The sequence below is a fragment of the Phyllostomus discolor genome, chromosome 1 (assembly GCF_004126475.2).
Source record: "Phyllostomus discolor isolate MPI-MPIP mPhyDis1 chromosome 1, mPhyDis1.pri.v3, whole genome shotgun sequence".
Classification (NCBI taxonomy): domain Eukaryota; kingdom Metazoa; phylum Chordata; class Mammalia; order Chiroptera; family Phyllostomidae; genus Phyllostomus; species Phyllostomus discolor.
The window spans coordinates 34,066,813-34,079,198 of record NC_040903.2 but is presented as its reverse complement, the minus strand read 5'-3'; the positions used below and the strand labels follow the sequence as shown (position 1 = coordinate 34,079,198).

Sequence of the window (12,386 nt, the reverse complement as noted above, 5' to 3'; positions counted from 1 at the left end):
CTTAACATTCTTAATACACAAAAACATCAAGTCAGTTGAGTTTCTAATGTTATCACCAAAAAATCAATCACTGGTCAACTCTGAAGGTTGATAGACAACCAATTCATGAACTGGAAAATAAAGGGAGAGAATGAAGCATTTATCTGCCTTTACTATACAAACTATGTCACCAGGTAACCAGTTGATGAAACCAAGCTTCTCTTCTATAAAAGTATTCTAGCAAATAAATGAAAAAGGAATAATAAGGTTAGAATCTCATCAGTCTGCAATCCTTATCTGATTAATGGCTTTAGGTAATGATTATTAGTTAATAGCTGCTAAAGTCGAGAGAGACAACCAGATATCAGAAGTGTACAATCACCTATGAAGTATTACTGAACACAATCACATCATCTCATCAAGGCTCTAGATGTGACTAGCTAATCACAAGAAAAACAGGAACACACAGCCCACGAATGCAAAAATCCAAACTGCAAAGGAATGCAATCTATACAGCAAAATCTGGACTGGGAGAAACCCTCCAGGATAAACAACCCAGTTTCTTCAACAAACAAATTACGAGGGAAAAAAAGCTGCAAAGCTGCCTATAGATTTAAAAAGCTTAAGAGAAGTATCAACTGCAAAGCACAGACCTTATTTGTATTCTGAAGGTTTTAAAACCAACAAACCTTCTGAAAAATTATTCAAGGAATAGGTAAATTTGAACACTACATATTTAATAATATTAAGGAACCTCTGTGGTTAGTTTTTGGTTTTTCATGTTCTAATCTTTTAAAGCAAAGGTTGTCTGTGGACCCCGTGAATGTGAAAACTATTTTTACAATAATACTAACAACACATCTGCTTCTTTCACTCTGCTGACACTGCACTGACGGTTGCAAAGCAACTGAATAAAAACTGCTGGCACCTGAACACACATCAAGGCAGGGCAACCAAACCTGACCAGCTGTCTTGTTTTCTACTGTGAGTGAAGGAGGGGAAAAGCCCATTTGATTTAAGAGCATCAGTAATAAGCAGTAAAAATGGTTGGTTTTATTAAAACCTGACTCTTGAATACACATCTTTTTAATATTTATGACAAAATGGGAAGTTCTCATAAAGTACTTCTGTTGAATACTGAACAGGACAGTCTTGAAGAAAAGCACCCGAACTAGTCACTTTGACCATGGAATATCTTTTCTACTTAAAAAAATAGCTGACTCCAAACATGTTAATCCTCCAATGATAACACCAAATTATGTTAATTCAGACTTATATGGCAGAATATTTTCTGAAAAGGAACAATGTGAGCCTTTTACTTCCAAGAAAACAATTTGAAGAATTTGCTGAAAATGATTAAAAATTTGAGTTTTTGATCCATAATTAGAATTTGAGAAAAACTCTATCCAACACTATGGGCTTGATACTTCCCAATACTTTAAGACTATTCTGATGACCTTAGTGGTGATAGTCACAAATGTGAATTTTTTTCTGGTATAATGAAATATGTCAACATTTAAAAATGTGCATAACTCAGTGAACCAATATTTTCCAAATGACCAACTATGATGCTACAAAATCATGCATGTGTAAAAGATACATTTGAAGTGCAAAAACAGGCTGACAAATTTTAATATAATAAATATAAAAATTCACTTACTATGGTTTCAGACTCTACATTACAACTAGCCTATGAGAAACTACAACTTGTCACTTTGGTGTAACATCCAAAGAAACATATCCACAATCACCTGAAAACACTATTAAAATATGTTTCCCTTGTCCAACCACTTATCTATCTACATGAGGGCAATAATCCTCATATACTTACATATAGATATAATTCATAAACAAAAGCTCTTTGTGGTCCTGGAATCAAGATATTGGAGAACCACTCTTTATAAATATTTGATGAAATATTTACAGAAGAAATTGTATGTTTGGAACCACTCTTTTATAAATATTTGATGAAATATTTACAGAAGAAATTGTATGTTTGGGCTGTGCTTAAAGATAACCAGTGGTTGGTGACAATGCCTTGAGTTCATAATTACTGAAGTGGGGTGACAAGAACATGGAGGTTCATTATACCATCATCTCTATTTTTCTGTGTTTCACATTTTTCATCAAAGAAAAAAAAGCTAATTAATAATAACAATGACAATGGTTCAGTTCTCTTACCGGGATCTGCCCTCCATGGGTTGTCTGTTAAGAATCTGAATAGGCCCCCTGGCACGAGAATGAATCTTGTCATCCACCATATGCTTCAAACGCTGGTAATAAGTGGGACCAATGAAAATCTGTGATGTGATTTTTCTGCCGGTGAATCCATTGTACAGGACCTGAAACAGATTTTGAAGCACAGACTTAAAAATATTAAACAAGTTCAAAGAATATACATGCATATACTGTATGATTGTATTCTCATTAAAAATCAAAACACACAAAACTAATCCATACTGTTAAAAGTCAAGAAATGGTTACCCTGGAGAGGGGGAGTGAGGTACGAGGGGACTCGAGAGTAGGTCTAGGCATAACAGAGTTCTGGAGCCAGTAACACATGCATGCTCTGTGAAACTTCACCAAGCTCTACATTTGTATTTTATGAACATACTTGAAGTATATGTTATACCTCAATAAAAGGCTTAATTTTTAAGGATGAAACTACACACATACAAAAAAGAATATACATAACAAATGTAAGCAATTTAGTAAATGTAAAAGCAAGCATACCTCATTTCCTCTGAGATGGTAGCCATAATCAGATAAAAGGTTAGAAATCTTCTGTACATTAACAGCATCATTAAATGGAGTGGCATCACCAATTTCACCCTTGTTAGCGGAAACCTTTTAAAAAAAAGTAGTCTTTAAAAGGATGCTTCTTTCATTCTCCCTTTAGAAATCTATATCAATCATATATTCAATTAAAAGTCCTTCCTAGAAAAGGAAAGATTTTGAACCTAAAAAAAAAATCTGTTCTGAAAAGCTATATTATAAGGTAACTTTATTACACAGTATTTATAACTACTTATTAACATAGTATTTATAACTAAATTTACCAAAAAAAAAAAAAAACCCTCAATTATAACACTTGAAATAGGAACCTATCCATAGGAACAGTTACCAAAAAGAGACTCCCAAATCCTTCCTATGGCTCAAGAAAAACAACATTTTAATGCCCTAAAACTAAGTCATCCAATTGTTGGGCTGCAGCCATTGTACCTTAAGACACTTAAAAACAGAAAACCTCCATTGAAAAATGCACACACAACTAATAAAATTAAGCTGACAATTAACCATCAATGAATTAACACTTCATCTATAGAAAGAAACAAAAGTATAACCAACATATACAGAGATGGGTAACAGTAGGTTTACAGTTGTGAGTACACAAAAGAGTTTATTCTTGTATTATTTACTAATGATTGTATTATTTTCCACATGCACAACTATGAACCTACTTTTGCCCACCCCTGTATATGTACAGGTTGGGTGTAGTAAATTTTATAAAAATTGTGATGTAGCCATAACTGCAAATTTTGGAGAGGAGAAAAGGCATAATTATAACCAATTTAGAAGCAAGAACATATCATACTAGCCTTTTCCAAGGTACCCTGGCTCAAACATGAGAAAACATACCTATCATTCTGGAAGGAACATTAGCTTGGAACCCATATTGTTAAAGAAAACCTCTTACCTTCCCTTGAAGACATTCAATCAAGTGACCAATAGTCATACGAGAGGGGATGGCATGGGGATTTATGATGATGTCAGGGGTGATACCTTCACAGGTGAAAGGCATATCCTATAAAGAAATGTTTAGAAAGAACCTTAAATCTCTTAGCTATGGAACTAGGTCCCCTCTCACCTAAGTTTTTCTATGTCCTGAATTCTGTTCAATATAGTATGTTCATATTATTCAACAATAAAATTAAATGTCAAGCAATTACCACCTTTCGATTCTTAAGTTAAAGCAAATTTTGATCTAATGAAATGTCCAACAAAACTGGGTTAGGAGTGAGGGAGATTAGAGAAACAACTTACCTCTTGTCTATACTGAATACCACAAGTACCCTTCTGACCATGTCGACTGGCAAATTTGTCTCCAATCTGTGGGATTCTAACAGACCGTACCTGAATTCATATAAAAATAAGTTATTTAAGTCAACCTGGTTTATTTTCTATAAACAGTGGTGTGACAAAACTATACTCACCCTTATCTTACAAAATTTATATCCTTCCTGGTTGAGGGTTACCATAACCTGATCCACAATGCCTGTCTCACTAGTTCTGAGAAAAGTGCTACAGTCTCTCTTGGTATAGCGCCTATTAGTGCTCTCCAACTCATCTTCATTTTCGGGCAAGGTGACTGTTTTGCCTATAATAACATCATCTCCTGATACACGAACCCCAGGAGCTATCAAGCCATCATCATCCAGCTTGTCGTAAATGGCATGCCTCATACCTATGAGGAAAAAGACGTGGAATTTTCTGAAATGGCACTACCACATAGGAGAGTATTTAAAATGTCACTTAATCCCCCCTAAAGATTAAAAACCAAATACATAAATCAATTCCAAGCCAGAGAAGTTCACAGGACTCTCTCACACACCATGACCCTATGTGTAGTAATACTAGAATGCCCTTACTCCAAATATTACAAGTTATTCTAAACTCCATAAAAAAGCTCTGGACTGAGCCCTGGAAAATGAGATTCTCCATTTGCTGGCCGACTCTGGGTAAGTGTGTCGCCATCTTCTGATCTCTACCTTACATGAGAAAATATCTATGCCCTCTACACACATCCACCCACAGCAATTTTAAATTCTGTCTTATGTAATCTTAACTCTACTGGACAGAAATTCTCTACTGCACAGAGCCAGCCCAGAAAATGAAGAAATGGGAAGCTGCCTAGGGAACAAAACACATTTTACTTCATGTAATACTACTGGAAGTCAAAACTGAAACAGAGATACCCTGTTTCCCTGGGACATTCTATCCATACTACTATACACACATTTTCTAAGTGTCTACAAAAATAGTAACAACTAGAAATAAGTTTGAGTTTTTTAGAAGATACAAAAAATGTTAAGATACCCTATCATTTATTTGGTAAATGTACAGAAATACTGTGACTAGACAAATACGGTCACACCACAACGTGAAGGAGGGAGGGAGTTCCGTGCAAATACACAAACTAAGGGACAGGACATACACTGCACAAGTGAAAACGAAGCTGAGGTGCATCCCGTGAAATCACCTGACCTCTCTGATTTACAAGCACCCTCCTCAAAGCACAATCTGCCAGGACAGGAGAACTGACACCAAGCCCACTCCTAGGTACAAAAACTTTTGGTAAACACACATATTTTCTTAAATATGACCTTTAAATGACATACAACCATACTCCTACATGGCAGGAAAAAAAAAAGGGGGGGAGAAACAAAACCCCAAAAATTAATTAGGAAAACCATGGTAAATTAAGTATGAATTCCATAATTTAATGTTGTTATCACTTACCCTGGCATGTTTCACGTGTAGGCTTCTCAAAACTTCTTCTTGATCAAATCCTTTTTTAGACTCCTGTTCTTTGTTATGATCGATAGAAAACAGACCTAAAAAACACATGGTTCTGAAGGCAACTTCTATTTTCCTCTAGTAAAAGGACTTAGAACATACCAATAATTTTTACTTACTTGGTATCATGAACTTAGGGTAAGAGTTAACTGTGTTAAGGGTCATAATTAAGTCATAAGTGGTATTATGAACTTATGGTAATCATGAACTTAGGGTAAGAGTTAACTGTGTTAAGGGTCATAATTAAGTCCTAAGTGGTATTACGTGGCCACACATGTGGCATTTGGCCCATAACTTTAACACAGCTGGAATTATATGTGAGAACAGGAAGACCTAATGTCACTGAGTCCACCCTCCTACCCTAAATGAGCATCCTCCCATTGCTACCCCAGAGCTACCCCTATGCCCTAGTGCTTAGCCTCTGAAACTACACCAAAAAAATCCATCCTCTTCTAAATTTCCAGTTTTTTAACCAGTCAGCATATGCTGAAGATTTGAAACTGTTTTAATAAATAGCATAACAGAAAATTAAAAAGAAACACATTATAATTTTACCGGTATATATGGGTCTTACGATTACAGGGTTGTTTTATTCTTAGATGTTTCTGTATTATCTAAACACAAACACACATTTGCTTACAAAAAAGGTGGAGATGGGGCTCAAAATATTAGCATCTGAAAATCCTGAGATACAGGAAGCAGTGTTCTTCGGCAGTTCAAGGCCATCAACCAGGCCTTCTGCTTTCCGGAGTAAGGCACTGGTTTCACCACACTAAGCTCTACACAGGCACCCACAGCAGCATGTGCCTGCCAGACAGCCACAAGCTTCGTGAATGGAGGCAAAAGATTAAGTATCTTAACAAAAAATTTCTGTTATCAGATCAGAATTTCTCCCAGTCAGACCTTCAAGACCACCAAAAGTTGACATATAAATCAAACCTATTTTTAGAGAATTTCTCTGATTAACACATTAATATTTCCATCATTTCTGTATTGAACAACTTTTATAAAGTGCTGACCTGAAAAAGCCTCGATCTACAGCTGAACGATTCATGATGACAGAGTCCTCTTGATTATATCCGGTATATGATGCAATGGCCACAATTGAGTTGATACCTGTGGTGCATGGAAGAGCATACATTAAAGCATCGTGTGGGAAACAAAGACAAACTGCCCCTTTCTTTCACATCAATTTTATTTCACTGTATCTGCCACAGCTTTTTCACCATGGCAACTATCAACATCTACTCCTCCTGGAATAGCAGTCTGTGAGGCAAACTACTCCAATGGCTTAACATTTAATACAAGCAAATCCTAAGAGCAGTCATTCCCAATGTATTCTTTCTTAGGACTAGTGATATATATACAGGTTACCTCAGATTTGTAAAGCACCTCCCCAAGCCAAGTTTCATAATTCTCATAGTAACCCCGTGTCATAACAAGGCTGTACTATTATTATTCCCATTATCAGAAAGAGCTAATTAAGTAATTATCCATGATCCCAAGTTAAAAAGCAATGGGCTGATTTCTCAGGTCAGAACCTGGTACTACCTCTTCCCAGCCCTGCTGTGTTCCCAGATCCTCTTCCTATGCCACCAAAAAAGTTGGTATTATTTCTTCACCACCACAATTTTACTCCCAGTTGCTCCAGACCTCCCCAGCTGCCTAACTACTTTTGATGAGACTGTAAAAAAAAAAAAATACCAAGTATTCAAGAGAAAAAAAAAAAGCAGAAACACACAAACAATATAAGAAATGACTTTTGAATGCAAGTATGGTTTCAATGAACATTAATCCACATATTTGTAAATCATCAGATTTTTCCAAAAATTAAAATCTGCTATACTCTAAATGTACAGTTAACAAAATACCTTGATTTAAAATATTCAAATGTGGAATAATAACTATGACTACAGAATATAAAGGAACCAAAATCTGGATTACTGAATGTTCTGGCTATCTGAATTCTGAATAAATCTTTTATATCTGCTTCCTTAAAGCAAAATTCAATTTTCAAAAAACAAACCCACCCTTCATAAAGACACACCCTCATTTACTCCTTTGTGAGTTCAAAGGAATTCACACAGGGATATAACAGTTTTAACAAGGGGAGTGTAGGTAGGGGGTGGCCGTGCTGCTGGCCTGGGACACTTAGGCCACACTGCTCCAAGTCCCACTCACCCCCACCCAAAGGACAAGCAGATTTGGAGAAAGGGTGCACGTGAAGGGCAGCCCCTGCTCCCTAACAACCGCATTTGCCCCTTGAAAGCTCTGACTGCTGTGCTGCAGGAAGCTTTCCGCAGCTGTTTTTAAACACACTGGCCCAAGGCAGCTGATTCCAGAGTCTGTTTTTAACCTGAATTCATTCCTAACATTTAAAAAGAAATTTCACACAAAAGCTCAGGTTTCAAACTTTTCTTGAAAAATATATTGACATCACTGGGTCTGCACCTACACATCACAACCACAGCTCAAGCTAAATCAGGCCAAACTCAAGAGACAGGCAAACCTCTCTCCATCTCACCAACTACTCACCAGCCCAGCCTTGTCCTGCAGGAATCTGAGATAGCAGGCCCCTTTAAAACATAGCACGAAATGCTTGTGCTAACTATAAATGTGACTGCTCTCTAGGGATGAAGGATCATAGAAAGAAGGCACTTGTTTTTCTGAGCACCTGCTCGTGTTGGAGTATTTGCCCTGGGAGCGGAAAACGCTAGAATGCTCTGCTTAGGGAAGAAGGAGAGTGTGAAATTCTCCAAGGGCAGGACAGTGTCAGGGAAGCTGAGCCCTTCCTGGAAGGGCCAGAGATAAAGCCCCCTAGTAGCAGGCAGTCAAGAAGAGATCAGGAAAGTCAGAGTCACTTCTCAGGTGTGCAATAAAAACTCCTCTGAAATCGAAATGATTTCCTCTAAGAACTCTTCAGTAATATCCACATTGGTCATCATCCTTTTGTGTGCATTCTTTGGGAGAGCTAGAAGAATTTTAAGTTTCACACAGCCAAGCAGCATAATGCAGGATTTGAAGGCGGAGAGAGACCTGAAAAGAACTGAGAATTTGCAGAAACCTCAGGGTCTTGGGAGATGTGATGTGATCCTAGGACATAAGTGACATTTGTGATATATGGATGGGAAGACCTCCTAGCATGTCCTCACCTTTCCATGGCGCACTGCTATGGCCCCACTCTCTCCAGGTATGCAGCCCACAGGTGCTCAACTTGTCTTGGCCCTGTGAGGCAATCCCTGGATCGCCCACATAGGTCACATCCACTAATGCCCAGGAGGCAACCTCCTCCATCCTACAACCTTACCCACAGTATTTTGGCAGGTATGAGATGTCAGCTGAATTTAGCTGAAAACAGTACACTTCTGGATGTTATTTAATTGTTTCCTTAGCTTAATAGTCCAAAATCAGGAAGCAGCAACGCAGTGAAAAGAACACAAGAAAGGGAAAGGCAGCGGGGGGGGGGGGGGGGGGGGGGGGGTAGAGATCAAGCCTGTATCTGGTCCAAAAGATCAAACATACACAAGAGTTTAAATCTGGATTTATATATTTAAGTTATGTAGCTTTAGGCAAATAACCCTTCTGCCCCTACCTCCACATGTGTAAAACAGAGATGGTATAACCACCACTGTTACTGACATTTATTCCTCCCTTACGAGAGGCACTTAAACCATGACTTTTAAGTGGATTTAACCATTTAATCATCACAAAGTACTATTATCATTCTCATTTTGCAGGTGAAGAAACACCACAAAGCTTTTATGAGGTTTAGAAATGGTGTGTAAAGCACCTTAGACAGTGTTTCACACACCAATGAATCTCGATAAATAGTACTAACTTTGTTTAAAAATGTCTGCCAGTTCAAGGACTATATACATGTGCAATCAAGTCAGCCCGGCTCAAAGCCTTCCTGCCACTTTTGTCCTCACCCACTTTAAGCCTCGGCTCAGCACTGAGGAGGCTCAAAGCCACAGACCCACTTTAAGTCAAGGTGAACTTTTGTCACATGGACCTTTGCTCCCAGAAAGATGTCAAACAAGGGTAACAGTACTCCACAGAAATAGGAATGATACTAATCAGAATGACCTTTCCTTAAGATAGCCTGATTAGCCCATTGCGCTCAGTCAGCACTCAGAAGTTAGCCAATGTGGCTGGTGTGTTACGCAGGGCTCAGGGCCAGTAATTCATCCAGGATGGCCAGGAGATTGGTTCCAGCAACAGACTGAGCAAAGCAAATATACTAAGAACAATGGGGGTCTAGGCTTCTCACTGTGAGAGGACTGCAGTTCTAAAATAACAACTATGGTGTGAACTCCACGATTTCTTTCCTATACAGAGATAGAAAATTTTGGATATACCCATATATATATTTTTCTTAGTGCTGTCACATGAGAGAACCTAGAAGACATTCTAATAGCATGGGGCATACCTAGTAACTTGCCTGGAACTCTCCAAAAGTGTCAAGGTCATGAGAGACAAGGAAAGGACTAAGGAAACTATTCCAGATTAAGACTCAATGAGACATGCAACCAAATGCAATGCACAATCCTAAATAGATCCTGGACCCAACAAGACACTTTGAGGACAACTGGCAAAATCTGAACCCGGGATTACTGACTAGATGGGTACCAATGTTAACCTCCTGATTTGATGACTGTAGTACGGAGCTGTGCTTGTTTTGGGGGAACATACAGTGACGAACTAAAGAGTGATGCGGCTTCATGTCTGCAACTTATTCTCAAATGTTCAGAGAGAGAGAGAGAGAAGGGAAAAAATGAGACAAATGTGGCAAAATAGAAACTAGGATATCTGGATGAAGAGTATACAGGAGTTACTTATACTAGTCTTACAACTTTTCTTTAAGTTTGAATTATCTCAAAGTTTCTAAAATAGGTAACATGATTAAGGCATGGAACTGTAACAGAACTGCAAGGCACGCAGACCCCACCACCAGGCTCTCACCATCTCCCTCAGCACCAGAGGACATTTTACTCAAACCCAATCCTTCAGTTATCTTTATCTTCTTCTCTATGCTATTAAAGAAACCAGTATCTATATGCTGAAAAACACACAGCACTGTAAGCATAGCCCAAAGATATCAGCATACTGTTGAAAACTTAACAGATTTTGTTTTTCTAGACAAGAGTAACCCCTTGTGGAGGACTTTAAAAATAAATCATTCTAACCTGTGAGAATCTGCTATCCAAATGTTAAGTCCCTTATTATAGCTAACAATTTAAAGCCTCTACTTACAAAGCACACTTTACTAAATAATGTTATCCACAGTAAAAGCCAAAACACATTGATACAAGAAAACAACTGTAGCAAAGAACATGCTGTCTCCTTTTACATTTGACATTCTCATAACCTTAGACTACTTGCACCCTTCTGCCTATTGTCCAGTCTCCTTTAGAATCTCTTCCTACCAACTCCTGATTCTCCATCAACTATGTCCCAAATCCCCTCTCTGATTTCTTGTCCTGGTGCCTCAAGTTCTGTCTATCTCTGGCTATAGTCTAGCTCTGAACTTAACCTCAACAATTTATAGTCATCTGTAGCTACCATTAATATATCAAAAACTTCAGAGCTCTAGATCTGACTTTCTTTCAAACCATACTTGTAATCACTATTGGAAAATAATTTCTTAGATGTTCTGGCAGCAGCTCAAAAACAGGTCAAAACAGAATTTATCTTATCTCCAAAACCTCTTCCTTCTTCCAATGGCTCCAATCTTATTAATAGTACCTCTTTCTCCCTGATCACCCAAGCCAGGCACACACAAATATTTCCAATTCCTTTCTTCCCTCTCTTCAGCGTTCCACGTCCAATCAGTCATCAAGTCCTATCAAGTGTATTCTAACACGTACCTCCCCCTTACTCTTTTTCAATTTTCTCAGACCTTACCACATCTCACTTACACCAATGCAAAAACCTCTAAATTATCTCCATGCTAATATCGTATCTGATTCCAATTTATTCCTCAGACAACTACCACAAGAATATTCCTAAAATAAATTTCTAATTCTATTATTTTCTTGCTCAAAAGGGCTAAATGGGTCTTCATTCTCAAAATGAAATTCAAGCTGCTCTCCTCCACACAAGGAGATGAAGTTTACTCACATGCATTTATACTCCAGTCATCAAACTGACATGACTATTGACCATTCCCGTATCTCGTGTTCCTAGATCTAGGCCCTGATGAAACTTTCTCTCAAACTCAAATACCCTTTCATCAATGCTAGTCTAAAATGCTGCTACCTCCCCATGCAACTGGCTCTAGTCTCCCAACAAGAATCAATCATTTCCTTCACTCTGTGCTATCAAAGGACCGTGTGCCCCCATCGTAACAATTTTAACATGTCTACCTTTTTATTCAATTGTGTTCGTGTTTCCCAGCACAGTATCAATTCCATGGAATAGAGACTGTCATATGCATTTTATTAACCTTCCCAAGAACCCAGAGAAGTGCCTTAAGCATGACAGATCTAAAAAAATGTAGAACAAAACTGAACATACCTGCTGGCAGCTCTCTAAACCGTAGATATTCCATAGACCGTGTGGTCACAAGTGGTTTTTGAGGATAATAAAGAACGTGAGCCAGTGTATCCATTCGAACATGAAAGTTGGTGATATAAACCCCCATAGCCTGCTTACCCATAGCAGACTGGTATGTGTTTCTAGGGGACTAGGGACAGAAATTAAAAAGCAGAATCAATAAAAATTTAATTATTTCTAAAGGAATAGACTCTACAGGTTACTACATAAACCAAAATATGATTGGTAAAGTTTCTGTTTTTTTTTTCCTCAGAGATAAGTAATAACCCTTTGGA

General features: G+C 37.9%; 1 protein-coding gene across 1 annotated transcript in view; it reads right to left on the bottom strand.

Moving 5' to 3' along the window:
* POLR2B (RNA polymerase II subunit B) overlaps nucleotides 1-12,386 on the bottom strand; it is a 41,476-nt gene that overhangs the window by 1,762 nt on the left and 27,328 nt on the right. The window contains 9 exon segments of the mRNA XM_028507806.2: nucleotides 2,161-2,321; nucleotides 2,713-2,826; nucleotides 3,677-3,784; nucleotides 4,024-4,113; nucleotides 4,194-4,444; nucleotides 5,500-5,532; nucleotides 5,535-5,573; nucleotides 6,556-6,672; nucleotides 12,073-12,241. Coding sequence (XP_028363607.1) covers nucleotides 2,161-2,321; nucleotides 2,713-2,826; nucleotides 3,677-3,784; nucleotides 4,024-4,113; nucleotides 4,194-4,444; nucleotides 5,500-5,532; nucleotides 5,535-5,573; nucleotides 6,556-6,672; nucleotides 12,073-12,241 — 1,082 coding nt within the window.